The sequence below is a fragment of the Medicago sativa genome, chromosome 7 (assembly GCF_051527215.1).
Source record: "Medicago sativa cultivar Bolivia chromosome 7, Bolivia_mono, whole genome shotgun sequence".
Taxonomy (NCBI): domain Eukaryota; kingdom Viridiplantae; phylum Streptophyta; class Magnoliopsida; order Fabales; family Fabaceae; genus Medicago; species Medicago sativa.
This window is the reverse complement of record NC_140755.1, coordinates 74,781,716-74,799,042: the sequence shown is the minus strand read 5'-3', so window position 1 is coordinate 74,799,042 and position 17,327 is coordinate 74,781,716. Positions and strand designations below refer to the sequence as shown.

Sequence of the window (17,327 nt, the reverse complement as noted above, 5' to 3'; positions counted from 1 at the left end):
ATCATATTTGAGGCACCATTGAACTTTAAATATGAGCACCTCTTTAAGCTGTAATTCGAAGTTGGAGACTATCATTTTCTTCTAGATTGAGTCGTTGGTTAATCCTCATTGTTTGTGTTAATCTTGAGAATATATATTTTTTCTTTGTTACGTGATAGAAACTCAAATGAAAAAAAAAAAAATTATATGTTGGACAAAAGATATGTTGACTAAAAAGAAGTAAATGAATAATAAAATAAAAAACATTACAAGGACCACCACCTTGAGAGAAATTTTTCATGTGAACTAAAATAAGTATCAAAATAAGTATTTTATAATGATTAAAAACAAAAGATTTTATTAAATTATAAATTTCAGTAACTTAATCTACTAAAAAAATTAAATAATATTAAAAAATAAAATGGATGCATCACTTATATATAGTGAGTTAACTTTATCAAGTTTGTCTAAATTAACAACATTAAAAATGTAGCAATCTTAATTACTCAAACCCATAGCACGGCTAATCCTGATGACACCGTTCCTGCTGAATCCGTGGATGCCTCTCAAGACTTGGCAGTTGTTCATCTGTTTCCCACGAAGGTGCAGCTGTTGCAGCCGCTATTGCACCCATTCAGCCTCCTTTGACTATCCCAGTACCGATGGTGAATGCCACACTTGACGAGACTTTAGTTGACAGCACTTTAGCTTCCCGTGATGCTCCCCCAGAGCAACATATTAACCCAAGAGTCCAGCGTGACTTAGATCTTTGGCAGCGAATTAAGGATTATGATAAAAAAGCAGCAAAAGAAACTCCCTTCACTTCCGTTTTGTCGAAGAAACAAAAACAAAGTCTGAAAAAGCAACTTCTTGATGGGAAGCCGCCGTATCCTACCCGATCTAGGGGAGAACCTTCTCCATCCCCCAATGAATTTTTTCTACTAGAACGTTAGAGGTATTGGTAACGATCACACTCTAGAGTTACTTTAAAAAATTTATTTTTGTCGCATAAGCCATTGTTACTTTTGCGTAATAGATGTTATAATGCTTGTAATCTTAGCGTGCATGTAATCTCCTCTCACATAACAGAGAAGGTAACTGTTGTGCTGACAAGTTGGCTAACATGGGACATGCCGTTCAAGGTTCTGTTTGGTTAACTACTTTACCCCAGTTTTGAGTTTTGATTTCTCCCGGGACAGATGCGGTCTTCCTAATTCCAGACTCCCATAGTCTGTTGTTCTTTTATTTGTTCTTTTTTCTCTCTTTCTTGTTTCGAGGGTTTTGGCCTAATCCCCCCCTCTTGTACATATTTTCCCCCTTTTTTTAATAAGATTTTGAGTTTGACGGCATATGAAGGAGGTTCTCCGAGGTGCCAACCTAGTTGGGATGTCGATGCTTTCTCTTGATGTATGTCCTTTCTTCTGGCTTATCCAACAAAAAAAAAATACTTATACCAACCTAAATTGATTATTTTTTATAAAAAAATAATCAATTTAGGATGGTATGAGAAATTAAGTGTAACGCCCCGGATTTTGGTCCAAGACATTACGCCTAATTCATTTTCATTTTTAGAAAAACCACTATTATATTTTTTTTCCTCAATAATAATAAATTCTTAATAAAAACCTATACAAAAATTCTTAACATAAATATCCTTCAAATCACTTTTCAAAGTACAATTCGATCAAAAACCCAATTTTGTCCCCGCGTACGCTTTCATCACACATCAAACTTCATATATCATCTTTGGTACCTACAACATTATATTAATGTAAGGGTCAATTTCCTTATCCAAATTGGTTCATACTCAAAGCACCAGAAATAATGTCATGAAATAGATAATATCAAAACTTATCAATCAAAAAGAATTAAGAAAAATACATTCAAGTCATATGCTTCAAAGTAAGGTTCACACACATCTTATTTGCAATAAAATAGTTTTAAGTCAATAATCAATCACATGTATACAACAGACTCAATGCAATTATGCGTAAGATGCATGCTCTTATAACTATATGATCCGGATATAACCCGCCACACAGGCGCCACACAGAAATATAATTGCAATTCCCGCCACTAAGGCATCCACACAGAATATAATTGCAATTCCCGCCACTAAGGCACCACACAGATGCATATGCCATGCATGATCATGAAAATGCAGACTAAAATCCGCCACTAAGGCACCACACAGAACATAATCACAACCCGCCACTAAGGCACACCAATAAAATATGATATTTACCCGCCACAAAGGCACCACACAGAAATAATCATATATCTCACATCACCAACATAATCAATGACAATATTTTCAATAAAACTCACATTTATATCCATCAGCCCAAAAATATACCCACACATAAAAGGAGGATCTACCTTTCATCTTTTGAGTTAATATATTAAGTCTTACCCACACATACATATTCATGAGTAATAAACAAAGTTCATTCTTATAGTTCATCAACCTAATTCTTTCAGACTATTGTAGAATACATTAACTATTGTTTGTTAGCTATAATAATTAATTAGCTATACATATACTACAAATTTAGATTGTTACTGATCTTTTTAACCGTACAGGAAGACAAAATAAAACTTAAGCAATTTTTGCTCCAAGAAATATATAGGCTCATATATGCTAACATTGGACTTTTACTATTATATTTGACCGCAAGGAAGGAAAATAACACCACAAGTATTTTTCTCCAGGAAATAATATAGTACATATATACAAAAAAATAGACTGATATTAATTTATTCAAGGATTTCAGGTACTATATCATCATTATTTCTAAAATTTATATCCAAGATAAAAAAAAACATAAAAACATAATAAAATAAAAAAAAGAATATCATTCCAGACCAAATTGTCGTGCACAATCATCATATAAATCTTAATTTAAATAATCACTTTTATAAAAGGTTAAATTTTACCACTTAAAAGAAATATTTTAATTGTTTTTCTTTTCTAAGGACAAGAATTTCTACTTCTAATTCACAACATCATCGTAGTACTTAGTATGGACGTATGGGGAAAAAGCCCTTACCTTATAGTTATACGCTTTATTCCTAAATGAGACTTTTAGTTCCACACATCCTAGCGAGACTTCTACTTCCGCACAAAGAGCTTGCAAGAGGGGAACTACTCAAAACTTCAAAAAGGAGATCTTAATATTAGAGACGGTGGAGACATGAGGAATAATGACAAATAACAGGAAGGTCATACCTTGGTTCTACACGAAAATCGAAGGACAATAAGACTAGAATTTATTTTCCATGAACAAATGATTCATCGTGAGAATTTCTTGGTGCAACTGTGTAGCCTGAGGTAACCGTGAAGCAGAAATAAAAAGGCAGAGCTAAAAGGGAAGTTTGGCGTTTTTTTTTTATTTCTTTGGTCTGGCAACGTGCTTGTGATAGTTTATTTAATATCAGATAGGCGTGGCTTGATTTTAGGAACCAAATAACTATTTCACTGACTCCAAAATTTTACTGCAAGAAAGTGTCATATAGAGAGAAAGAAATATGCACGTTGATTGGTAGTGGATACAAATAATTTGGCAACAACAATCTCTAATTAATTTTATTATACCACGATAAAAGGAACATGGGTTGTTAATAATTTCTTAACTCAAGCAAGACCACTAAACCAAATAATTAGGAGGTAGTTGCAATGTTTTGGCTTGGCAATTAGGCCACAAAAAGAACATGTATGACCGTATCAAAATAGAGGACCAAATAATAAAATAATATAATACAAATTATTAACTCTAAAATAGATTATAAATAAACATACATCATAAAATTAATTGAATAAAAATAAGTCATGTATGGAATGATTATCCTATTTTTTTTTCCACACCAACTTATTAAATAAATAGTGGAAATCAAGAAAATTATAAAAGCAACGGGTAAAAATATTGGGATGTTACATTAAGATTTTGGCTGCTTAAGTAAATGATGAGAGAAATTAAATTATGTCTCTTGTGAATTCACAGAACTTAGTAGGAAGTGACTACTCATCTTGCATGCATTTAGATTATATAGAACTCTTTTATTTTTATTTTTCTTAAAAAGAATTTGGGAATGAACTTTTTTTATGAATTAAAGTGATACTAATATTCATTTTACAATCGTTTTTGAAGAGATCTGGCTAACTAAGCTCTTACCATTAAACTAGCACATCAAAGGTAAAAAAAGCATTAAAAAAAGTTATAAGAAAATATACAATTACTGGATTATTTAAAGAGTTTAATTGTGCCACAAATAACAACAAGATGGAAAAAAAATAGTGATTTGGATCACTTACATTGGTGATCTCTTGGGACGAAACATGTGAATGATAAAAATAATATTGAAAGTCTTGGATTGATTTGTAAGGACACTTGTCGATCGTGTAATTACATTATTTCTTGTCTATGGACATAACAAGTGATATCATAATCAAATTGTTGGGTCAGTGAGGGGGGTCTGGGGACCGCCCACATCGGACTCTCCAACAACTGGTATCAGTGCTCTGGTTAGACTCGGTGGGGGAGTGGAAACGGGATCCTAGTATGGATTAGGCAAGTGATGTGGGTGAGTCACACTTGAGAGGGAGATTGTTCGAAATCAAGTGTGAGTGATTATGTTCCACATCGGCTATGAATGGAGGAAACGTTGAAAATATAAGAGAGAGGACCCATATATCTGATGCCTTAAGGTTTTGGGTAAGAGTGTGGTGTTTAAGTCTCTTATGTCCTGGACGTTTCGCCCATTGCCGTTCCCGGAGCTCCCTAGACTCCCCAACACAAATTATGTTTATCCACAAGTTGAAATGGATTAAAGTCTATTGGGTCCTTGAATTGAAAGTCACGTAAATGTTGAGTTAGTAGCATGCTCCTTTGATTGGTAACAGCGAAATAAACACAGTAATATGAGATACTCAATCTTGTGGGTGACTGGTTGTACAAGTCATGAATAATTAGTCTGACTCTGACATTGTCCAAGAATAAATTAAACAAATATTATATATATCCAAATGCATTGCATTTAGATTACAGGTGAAAATACAATGTCAACTATACTAGGTAGTTTGCTCAAAAAAAAAAACCTATACTAGGTAGTCCTAATCATTAGTTAGTTTTTGTTTTCGTTGCTCATGCATACTCTCAACAAGTGTATCAAAACTCAAATTCGATAGGGCAAACCCTTGAGAAGAAAAATAGTTCGAACTTGCGAGTCTTATTGGATGAAGCTCCACAATAGGTTGTGACAACCGACTTTAATTATGTTAAAGAAATTAGATTAGATAAAAACCTTCACAAAATATTTGTATCCTAAACAACATTTATGGACCTCAAATGGTTTTTTTTTTAATCATTTTCTCTCTTCGTATCCAATCCAATTAAAGTAATTTACAACAAGAGATACATGTCATAACAAGAATTTTTTTTTTTTTTTTTATAAAACAATGAAAGAACCTATTTGAATCTTATTTGAACTTATCTTATAACATATGTTCATGTGTCATAAGTTGTTTGAGGTGTGTTGCACTTGGTTGAATGAGGGTTCTTTTCAAGTGAATGATATCAACGTTGTTCAATATGGACTACACCATTTTATTGCCTTATGCATGTTTTGGTGTGAATGTTGTTTTTTGAGACAATAATGGTGCTCTTGTTTTGACACACTAAGCGTGCTTACAATGAAGCAAGTGTTTATTGTGTTCCAACTTGTTCGTAATCATGGTTTTAAGCATGTTCTTGAGTTAGACAACCGAGTTTTTATCTACTTATAATGTTTGTCATCCTCAAGGTTTCAGAAGAAAACAAATATGATCATACACTGCTTAGTACGAATGTCCATATTACGGTCTATTCCAAACAATTACTATCATCCACCAAAGTGTATTACTTCTCTCAATTTTCATGAAATTGAATGAGTTGTTTTGACCTTAAAAAAGAAAGAAGAAGAGCTTTTTTTTTTTTTTTTTGATGTATTAAAGAAGAGCTTATATAAATTCTTATAACATGTATTTTCAGATGGTTTTAACAAACTTTTCATGACAAATTCTGCAAAGAACTTTAGCTAACTTTAACTACTAAAGTGTAACTATCAATTTTTTAAGCAAAGGAAAATATATTAAATTCAAAAGAAGTACAAAAAACCTTGAGGCATACACATGACCCAGAAACTATATAATTTGTCATAAAAGGGTATTACAACAAGAATTGACAAAAGTGGTATAAAAATACAACTAGACAAAAATCTAGTAAACTAATGAACCCAGGTGCGTTGCAGACGTATCACCATAAATACAACACGGCAAACCCAATGTGGGGGGTATGAAACCAGATTACAAAAGAAAGTGATATGTAAAAGGCCGCAAATCTTATTAAACCATAGACGAGCCTATAAAGATCAAACCCATCTTTTAAGGAATGACAAATGAACCAACCGTCAACACAAACAAATTCATGTAACAACAACTCTTGAGAAATTATTTATAATTTATAAACATATGTCTTTGAAAGGAAATGAACATATGTTGAACTAAGATGTTTAAGCAAACACATCTAATGAAACACAACACACACTCAAGTAGGTAGCTCGGTTTGTGAGGTAAAAGGCATAATTTTTTTTAAAGCAAGTGGTCTAATATTTAACCACTGAAAACTAACATCATCACTAATTTGTCAACATTTCCCTACTAAAAGAAACATTTTTGTCCACAAATTCTAGCTCAACTGACAAACACGCCTAAATTATTAGGCTAGACATTGTGAAACCTCAATTCCTTCAGTTGTGTGTGTGAATTTTCGATGACTATTGTCATTTCGTCTATCTATCCAAAAATATGAAATAAACACTTTTTGCATTAACCCTCCAGTTCCCTATGGGAAATGATGCTTTAACAATCCAGAGTTCGATAAAGAAGTCTTACAAAATATTATTCAACCCAAAAATCAAACTCAGATTCTTCTGAACCATCCGTGATTTGGTAAAACTCGGAGTTCAATAACTAGGTTAAAAACAAAGTTTTTTACATGCATGAAAAAAATCAACAATGCTTTTTTAAATATAAAATTGATTGGGCCGACATGTGAGAGAGACTACTACATACGATGGGCTGCCTGTGTGGTCTGTATGTCTCAACAACGATGTCTGGAAGTTATACCTCACACCCCTGCATTTATACCTTGACCCCAACATTTAACATAAAGTTTCAATTGTACCCTTTATATAAAATAAAACTCAATTACTCTTTGTTCACCCCACCCTTTTTCTGGAAACGCACAACAAATATTCACCCCCACCTTATTCTGGAAAACGTTCGAACAACAAACAACAAGCATTATCAAACCATTTTTTTCCCAAAACATTTGATTTGATTTTTATTTTGCAGGCATCAACCACAATGTTATTGTTAATTGTTTCTCTTTATGGTTGTGTTTGTACTCTCAATCGTTTATTGGAATCTTTGATTGAGGATTTCTGGGTATTTCAAGGTTTTCTAGGTTACCGAATTGTTTAACCATATGGTTGTGTTGGAATCGGAATCATTATCTGATTACAGGTTGTGCCATCGACTTCATAATTGTAGGCTTAAAATTTGTTAGAGCAGTTTTTGTAAGTTCTATCACTTTTTTGTGATCACCGGTGCACGTAAAGGTGCTTCATCACACACATGACATATGCTTGCAAGCAGGAACCTAAATTATTATATATTCATATGATAACTTTTTTCGGAAAGGATGTGTACAATTTTTCGGTATACCTTTGGGACATGTAAAGATGAGTGTAAATTTTAGAAATGTATTATAGGAGGAATAAATCGGACATACATACCTGAAAGAATATCATGTGGGGTGAATTTGAATGAGAAATGGTGAAAGTAAGAGTGACAAATTAAGGTGTAAAATGTTAAATAATAAATAGGGTAAAATTGGAATTTTTGAAGATTTGTAGGGGTGAAAGTACATGTGTCGGGGTACAGGGTATAACTTCCACGATGTCTGTATCAATGGTCCATTTCTATTTTTTTTCACTCTCAACAATAATAACCTGAAAAAGGAAATAAAAAAAATTCTCTTTTTCCTTTTTCTTATTCCTCCCCATTCATCAATTCAATTCAATTCAATTCAGCATCCAATCCAAACAAAACCGAATATTTTGCTTCTTTTCACGTTTATTCCCTTCGAATGAGGAAGAAAACTCATCGGTGAATGAACAAAATGGGGGGTATCACTAGCAGTGTTGAATCTAATGCGGCGGTGAAGTGGTTGGTCGGAGTTATCATCGTTGGTGTATCAGTATTAGGTTTTTATTCATCTTCTGGGCCATTTGGGTTGTGGAAAAAGAATGGTAGAAGAAGGAATAAAAAACCGATTCGTGTTTATATGGATGGTTGTTTTGATATGATGCATTATGGTCATTGTAATGCTTTGCGTCAAGCTCGTGCTCTTGGTGATCAATTGATTGTTGGTGTTGTTAGTGATGATGAAATTATTGCTAATAAGGGTCCTCCTGTTACCCCTTTACATGAAAGGTTCAATTTTTTTATTTCTTATTTTTTGTTATTTCATATATTTAATTTACCATTTCTGGATAAAAAGCTGTTTTTTTTATTTAATAAATTATATTATTTATATAGTTTTGATGTGCTTTTCATCTTTTTAATTGATTGCACTTACATGGTATGTATGGTATTTGTTTAAATGAATTTACGATGGATTTAATCATAGAAGCAGATGTAAATCATTGAATTCAAGCTCAGTGGTTGAAACATAGGAAAGCCTCGTGTGTTTTATGCGATACGAAATGAAAAGTTTATCCTACAACTATAAGATTGACGATGTTGTATGGAACAAAGTGTTGAACGATGAGGAACCAACACTAGAATAAAATAAATTTAGCGGAGATCTTGATATAGTGTTGGATGTGTGGTAAGACTAGATGTGATAGGATTAGAAATGGCAATATTAGAGAGAGTTGAGGTAACACCTATAGTAGAATATATGGTGGAAAATAGGCTCAGGTGGTTTGAACATGTAGAAAGATTTGTAGATTCTGTACTAAGGAGAGTAGATCAGATGGAGTTTAGCCGGATCACTAGAGATAGAGGAAGACCTAGAAAAACTATTAAGAAAGATTTAGAGATTAATGAGCTGAACCTAAATATGGTTTATGAAAGAAAATCATGGCGTAATTTGATTCATGTAGCCATTCCCACTTAGCGGGAAAGGCTTAGTTGTTGTCGTTGTATATTGTAAGCGTAACATATGATTGATTGTGATTTGCTGACAGGATAGAACATTTTACCCTGATAGTGAGTGTATCGAAGTTGAACTCATTTCTGATTTGGTATATTTGTTTTATTTTGTGATTTTGATGTGGTTATTTTGATTTGTTTGTTTGGTATTTTTCTGAGATGTTGATTATGGTGATGTGTGTGACAGGTTGATTATGGTGAATGCTGTGAAATGGGTTGATGAGGTTATTCCTGAAGCTCCATATGCCATTACTGAGGAATTCATGAAGAAGCTTTTTGATGAGTATAATATAGATTACATTATTCATGGGGATGATCCTTGTGTTCTACCTGATGGAACTGATGCTTATGCTCATGCCAAAAAGGCTGGCCGTTATAAACAGATAAAGCGCACGGAAGGAGTTTCCAGCACTGATATTGTTGGTCAGTAGTGTTGTCACTTATCATGCTATGCTTACTTTCAAATGAAGTGACATTTCTTTATTTGGTATTTGTGCTATTCGGCTTTGTTTGTCGTTGTTGTATGGAGTTTTCATAAATTATTGCATAGAGGTACTTTGCTATGATAGAGTTGCTTCAGAATACATTAAAAAATGTATAACTAATGTTATACAAAATATTCATGTGCAGGTCGAATGCTTCTCTGTGTAAGAGAAAGGAATATTGCCGACACTCATAATCATTCTTCTTTACAAAGACAGTTCAGCAATGGCCGGGGTCAGCAGAAGTTTGAAGACGGCGGTGTTGTTGCTAGTGGAACCCGTGTATCTCATTTTCTGCCTACATCTCGTAGAATTGTTCAGTTCTCAAACGGGAGGGTATGTTTATATAAAATCTTCATTCTGATTTATGACTGCATATAAGCTTGTTATTGACTTCTTTACCTAAATTATGTTTGCTTTGCATCCTTGAATCTTTGTGATGCTTGAATTGTGTATGTTTCACGTCGTGATATTGGTCAATTGGAATGATTATTTGGGCATTTACCAATTACCATTGAGAAATTCATTATGTCTTATGTCCTTGTCAATTGGATCACTTGAGAATTTTTCGTCCGGCTTGTTTTATGAACTTGTTATTTACAGGGACTTGGGTCATGGAGCAGTAAACTGACCGGGAAGCCTAGGCCTTAGGAAATAGAAAAATTTAGCTTACGTTTATTTTTTTTAACAGGAAAATGTTAGTATTTTCTCCTTTTAACCCTTAGCTTAAACCAGTTGAGCTACTCAACCCTCCCCATATTTAGCCATGTTGCTAGGCATTGATGTGGGGAATTAAGTTGGTAGCAAATGATAATAGGTGTTGATTGGATATTGTTGGTAGTAGTAAATGGAACGATTCAAGGTTTAACCAAGTGCCAAGGTAGAGTTTGTTTTGAAAGGATGACATTAAAGTGTAGTTAACTAATACAGTATGGAATCAGGTTATAAAAATTTGGAAAACAGCAGAATGGATGCATACAATTATAAACCTCGCGATGAATGCAGCTTACTCAACCCTCTGAAAATTCATTTCTTAGGTATGTCTGTTTCATTGGCTAAGCTGCTGATTTGTAATAGGATTAAGCAACTTGCTTCTACTGGGTCCAAGGCACAAGAGATTTCGAAAGGGGTTTACTTCGCTCAAACATATATGCTATAGGGTTTGGGAAAGTGAACTATGTAACTATTGCATTTCCTTTTAGTTGCCTATGGTGTATGCATCAGATTATTAGAATTAGGAAAACATCAGAATGGGGGATGTGCGGTTTACAAAAGTAATCAATGCAACATACCTAACCCTCCCGAAATTCATTTCTTAAGCATATCTTTTGTTTGGGTTCGTGGGTTGATCTGAACATGTTGTGATCACCTATGGTAATTGTTAAAGCAGTAACATTCATGAAAAACCGTAAAAAGAACTACACAGTAGCCAAGACATGCTTGCTTTGAGACATGAATGACTTGTCTAGCCAGTCTCCTTTTTTTTACACCTGTGATTGAACTTTCATGGTTGATTTATTTCTCTCCATTGCATACACAAATATATTGATTTCTTGCTACTTAGAGATGGTATAATATTTTTCGCCAAATTAGAATTATGTGTATTTCAGTAATTTCTTCGTATCACGTGATAACCTACTCATGCTTGCTGTTCCAGAGTCCAGGACCTGATGCACGGATTGTATATATAGATGGCGCTTTTGATCTCTTTCATGCTGGACATGTAGAGGTATTGCTTGCATACTTTATCATATAATTGCTTAATAATTCACTGCATAGTATTTTTGTTCTGTCCGATCATTACCTAAAAATATATTTTTGTTCAAAGTTCCCTCATTAACATGATGATAGTAAGCTGTTTTGATGCAAAGTAAGTTAATCCAAGCACGCACCTTGTTTCTCAAATGCTAGGTCTGTAGTGAGTAGAATATAAGCTAACCGATCGTGTTCTTATTCAATAATCTGTTGCCATTTGCCAGATTGTTATCTCTGGCAATAGAAATTAAAGTGTTTTGGTTATCAGATGAGTTTGTAAGGAGGGTAGGCCAAGATGCAACTGGAGGTTGCTACAACATCGCATATTTTAGTTGCCTAATGTGAACATCTTATCCTCTCTAGACCATACATTGCTGGGAGCCTCAATTAATGGGCTGTCCTTTGATAGATGGGGTTCTTGGTAATGCCTTCAGGGTTACTCAAGCATCCCTGAAATTGTGATTCTGATCATTTTAATTCAAACACGGGCATTCACTACCAAAGTTGCTTAAAGTGGTTATTTCAGGAAGGAATGGAAGAATGGTGTCATGTGGTAAATTGGAAGGACACAAATAGGAAGGAGTGCATGGTTGAAGGCAGTATTGTCAATCACGGATTGTGGAAAATACCAGTTTGTTCAAATTCCGTTATACTACAGTGCTATAACGCCGCTATTTGACTACACTTTGTCCAAAATAGTGCATTGCCCACAGAACAATAACGATTTGTTCAGATTCTGTCATGTTACAACACTATAGCCACTGTTGGAGAGGAATGGAAATCAGATCGCAACACCTCTTGAGTCTGCCTGACCATATCCAAATAAGACCCAATTATTTATTGCTGGTGTTAACCTATAGGTCTTTGACTTAGAGCCCTTTAGTTCCAAATTATTCTATGAGGAAAAAAAATACCTTTTCTTTTAAAAGAAACTCTTCGAAAGCCTTTTATTTTTCCTTATTGTACTAGACTGTCATTTATTTTTGCCTCCATGCTTGTTACCATCAGATTTGTTTAAATGGATGTTGTACCTTTTATCAACTGTTCTTCATTTTATATAGATCCTGAGGCTTGCCAGGGATCGTGGAGATTTTCTTCTTGTTGGAATACACACGGACCAGACAGTCAGGTTGCAAACGTTTACATCTATTGCTTTTTCCTACCTTTTATGTTGAAATATAATATATTGTACTTGGTATCGTTGTTATCAAAAGTGAATGGAAGCAAGTCGAAAATCTGCAATGGAATTATTGTTGGACAGTGTTGTACTGGCTATGTTAACACACACACACACACACACACACACACACACACACACTACATGCATCAATATTAAAGTAACATAATTGACCATTTTTTACCATATCAAACTTCTTAGAGTGAACACCAACTCTAATGTAAAATAAAAAAGACAGAAAAAGATAACTTGTATCGTAATTATGGAAGCATGGGATATATCACTCTTAATCCTATAAACTGGGGGGCAATAGTACTGAGAAAAATAGCAATTCACAGTTGTTGAACGTGCTTAAGAACGCATCTGATTAATTAGCAAGCTTCTGTTGAAATACACAACTCCAGAGTGATAGACAAGAAACTTCTTAGAATCAACACAAACTCCATTTACCTTAATATGAGCATCTATCTATAATTGTTGATGTTTATATAGTGCACAAGGTGACAATGTTCTATTTTTTTTGGCTTTGCAGTGCAACTAGGGGATTGCATCGTCCCATCATGAGCCTTCATGAAAGAAGTCTAAGTGTGCTAGCATGTCGCTATGTGGATGAGGTTATAATTGGTGCGCCATGGGAAGTGTCCAAGGATATGGTCAGTCTAATTTTTGCTTGTTTATTTTTTTATGTTATTTGTATATGATGATTCTTTTCGATTGCTATAAACATTTTTGAGCTTTTATTATTTGTTATGATATGTAATGGAAATATTAATAATTAAAGCAAAGGTTATTTTGAAATTCTAAATCTTTAAACTACATAAGAATTATCACATGAAACCACTCTTTTAAGTTGTTCTGGTTTTAGAATGCATAAATTAGATTATTTTTTAAGTGATCAATGCAGCAATGTACCTGACCCCAAATAGTTGGATAGATTATTGCTGTTGTTAAGAAATGTAGCGAAAACTGGTTTTTCTTAAGTGCCAATAAGATTTTGTGACAATTTGCTGGTTGATTCAATCGGAACATGTTCCTCTCAAACCAGCTGCTTTGAATTCTGCTATTAATGAATTATTGAGTCGTGGATTGTTCTGATGTGACTCATAGTTTAAATTATTTGAATGCAGATCACAACATTTAACATCTCATTAGTTGTTCATGGAACAACTGCAGAGAATACTGATTTTCAGAAGGTAAATTTGATGTATTTATGATTAGTGCTTTTTCTTGCAAGAGGGTGTTAAGTTGGTTCTGCATTTAGAGATTTTCTTCCTTATTAGTTGTTATTGACATTAATTTTCGTACAGGAACAATCAAATCCATATGCCGTTCCCATTAGCTTGGGCATCTTCCAAATTTTAGATAGTCCTTTAGATATAACAACTACTACAATAATTAGGAGGATTGTATCAAATCACGAGGCATACCAGGTAAATTCAGACCTTTTCATTTTTGTTTGGTTAGTTCATTTTCATACAGTTGGATTCTCGAACTTATCACTGTCTCTGTCACTTTTAGAATGATAACATAATTTTTATCATAATCATTTTGAATTCAGAAATGTTTTTCAAAATAAGATTTCAAACACAGACACCATATTCAATACAGTTTTGGCTTTTTTAATCATTTATTCTCTATCTCCGGGACCCAAAAACACTAAATAGACATGTATTTCATACGGTGTTGGCTATACAGTGTCGGAATTCTTGCTCTTGTGAATTAACTAGTTATTCTAATTCTAATAAAAATAGGATTCCTGTGTACCAAGCCAAGACTCTTTTTCACTCAAAGCTCTCTATATATCGTTTTATTGTTGAAGACCGCTTCTTCTTTTTTTAATTGAAATTTTTTGTAAGTACCTTGTGTGAGAAAAGTGAGCAAGATGTTGGAGTGGCACTTATTGAAGCGTTGGTGAGAAAAGTGATCGAGTAGGATTGTAAGGAGTGATGGAAGACTGAAGCAATTGATCTGTGTAACAGAAATCATAAAGATTTTAATTTAAATGGTTTTAGTGAAAAATTATGTTAGAGCTCAATAACATCAATATATATGATCCATCTAGTGGGATAAGGTTTGACTCTTCTGCATTTTGAGATGATGTCTGCTCCGCTAAATTGTGTTAATACAGTTTAGTTAACTACGGTTAGCCAACTTGCTTCAACTTGATAATGAGGCAGTTGGCTAATTTGCTTGGAGATGATGATGGAGCAGTCGATTAAGAGATCGTTGTGACTGGAGTTGGATTCTATCAACAGTCTTTTTTCCCACTTTCTGTATTATCATGACTGATATTATATGCTGCGTGATTGTGGTAAGAATGTATAGGCTGGAAACTAAACAAGAAGGTTTCTTTCTATGCTAATATATATTATTTTTGGATTTGGCTCATCCGAAGTGCATAGTTAGAAAAGTCAGAAAATCAATGGTTAATATTTCATCACATTCATAATTAGTTATGCATGTAGATATAATTTAAATTATTGATTTCTTCATCGATGGTTGATACTTTAGAGGAGCTGGATCAATTATTTTTTATATTTACAATGTCAACTGTCCCTCTTTCCTGCTTGTTCCCGTGTGTTGCTGGTTTCATGTAAAATGCTTCTTTTTTCACATAGATTTTGATTTGTGTGAAGTGTTAGTGGGTGTTGTAGTTAGCATATCACTTTCAATTATGAAGTCTTCATATTAAATGGAAGGTGGTGTGATAGTATATCACTTTCACAACTACCAAGACCAAGAGTTTTCCCTTGTGGAGTGTGGTTTTCTTCTTTATTGGGAATGTTATGTCCTCACTTTCCTTGGCACACATTATGTTTTCCTTTTCAACCATTGTACTTCTTTTCTTGAGAGATTTGGTATACGGTCTTATAAAATCTTTTCTGTTTTAATTCCTAATTACAAAACCTACTGTTTTGTTTTTATTTTACTTTTTGTTTTAAAAGTGAGATTAATATATATGCACTCTAACATCCAATCACAACTCTTCAATTTGCAACATCACGTTTGACAGTTTTTAAATAAAGGCAGTTGTTGTGTGGCAAGCTGTGATTGGTTGTTGGTGTAAAAAAATTACACTGACTGTGCATGGCCCATTTTCTCTTAAAAGAATCTTATTTAAAAATTAGAAAATGAATATTGAAATTGTTTTCTCCAACCAAAAAGACCTTTTTGCAAGATCTTAGGCTCATTACTCCCCATTAGGTTGCACCTCCTTTGCACCATGTGCATGAAGCTTGGAAATACATGTCTAGAATTTCTCATTTTCATCATGAACACATGTGTGTGTCTGCAAATTTGTCTCTTTGTTATTGTCTCGCACTTTGTTTCTTACTTTTTACTCTTTGTTTGCATGCAGAAACGCAATGAGAAGAAGGGTGAAAGTGAGAAAAAATACTATGAGAGCAAGACTCACGTGTCTGGAGACTGATTCATGTCTGTCATTTGGAGACATAGACATTGGGGGGTCACCACCAGGATTTCACACACTCCTTATTTATCTATCTTATCTATGTCTTTTTAGTTGTTTTTTATATTTTTGTTTGTGGAGAAGATGACAGTTTTGTTCAGCCATGAGCACGAGTTAGGCCTCGTGGTTCGCGCCTCTGATTTATAATTTATTAAACTGATTTTAACCTTATGAATATGTAAGTTTTTATCAGATAAGAATTGTGGTTAGCTAAGCTATTATCAATTAGTTTGAGTGATTGATCATACTAGTGAACAAAAATGTTCAGCTTATGCTTCAAGTCAAACAAGATTGTCACTATCCGTATTAGTATTATTGTTTTTTACTATTTTTTTAGTATATCATGCTGCAGTGTATTATTGCTTTTTCAAAAGGATACATTCATCGGTCTGATTAAGTGTTATTGTTTGATGACGAATTTTACAAGGGTGCACATTATTGTGGAATCAACATTTAAAAATTGTGTGATTACTCTAATGACAACCAAAGTATTCTCTTAGAAGGAGCAGTTTATCTTTGTCCTAACAAGATGGTGATTGCCTCAATTAAACTCATTTTCATTTTTCTTATTGAATCAATATCTGCTAGGTCACTGTTTTACTCAAGAAAATATTGATAGCAATGAGCTTCAACATTGATTGTTGATATTTCGAGTGATTAAAAGTTGAGATTGTTTTCATTTCTTAAGTGAGGCTCACTTTTTAAAATATTTAAAGTAGGTTCCATCAATATTCTGCTTGTGTCTATATCTAAAAAAAATGTGATCTTCATTACTTTGAGAAAATGAGAAGATCTTGACCCGATTTTAAAGTGTTGGTCTAGCAGAAATCATTTATCAAAGTGATTCAGTGTTGTATGTAGACGATTTATTGAAGTTGTTAACAATAGAATCAGCCAATGTTTATTGAAGTTGTTAAATTGTGACCTGTGAGATTATTTATATTAATTTGTAATTCTATTACTCACGAGCATTAAAACTGTTGCCGTGTCCAAGGGAAAAAGACATTAAAACTGTTGCAAATCGTTATCTGTACTGTCAAACATTGTCTAATAACGAATTATTATGAGATTTCCATTCTGGTGATCTTGAAGACATGTCAGTTAATAATTATCACCTTCACATAATTTAAAAGAAACAATTCTTAAAAAAGAAAAATTACTCTTTTGGCACAAATCAATTGCTTTGGCTATAAGCGGAAGAAAAAAAAC

General features: G+C 33.6%; 1 protein-coding gene and 1 long non-coding RNA gene across 2 annotated transcripts; one reads left to right on the top strand and one right to left on the bottom strand.

The window, feature by feature from the left end:
- Positions 1–1,571: 1,571 nt before the first annotated feature.
- On the bottom strand, positions 1,572–3,360 carry LOC146908445 (uncharacterized). Its single transcript, XR_015019664.1, has 3 exons — positions 3,209–3,360; positions 3,030–3,134; positions 1,572–1,732 (listed from the first exon to the last, which is right to left on the bottom strand). It is a non-coding gene; the product is annotated as an uncharacterized LOC146908445 (long non-coding RNA).
- Positions 3,361–8,070: 4,710 nt separating this feature from the next.
- PECT1 (phosphorylethanolamine cytidylyltransferase 1) lies at positions 8,071–16,418 on the top strand. Its single transcript, XM_085727547.1, has 9 exons — positions 8,071–8,512; positions 9,423–9,658; positions 9,866–10,053; positions 11,375–11,446; positions 12,534–12,601; positions 13,182–13,302; positions 13,777–13,842; positions 13,957–14,079; positions 16,008–16,418. The coding sequence occupies exons 1-9, from the start codon at positions 8,190–8,192 to the stop codon at positions 16,077–16,079; spliced, it is 1,269 nt and encodes a 422-aa protein (XP_085583673.1). The 5' UTR covers positions 8,071–8,189; the 3' UTR covers positions 16,080–16,418.
- Positions 16,419–17,327: the final 909 nt, after the last annotated feature.

Coding starts and splice junctions, on each gene's coding strand:
- PECT1 (XM_085727547.1), top strand. CDS start 8,190: ATGAACAAAATGGGGGGTATCACTAGCAGTGTTGAATCTAATGCGGCG. Junction 13,303..13,776: donor GGGAAGTGTCCAAGGATATG/GTCAGTCTAATT, acceptor ATTTGAATGCAG/ATCACAACATTTAACATCTC. Junction 13,843..13,956: donor AGAATACTGATTTTCAGAAG/GTAAATTTGATG, acceptor ATTTTCGTACAG/GAACAATCAAATCCATATGC.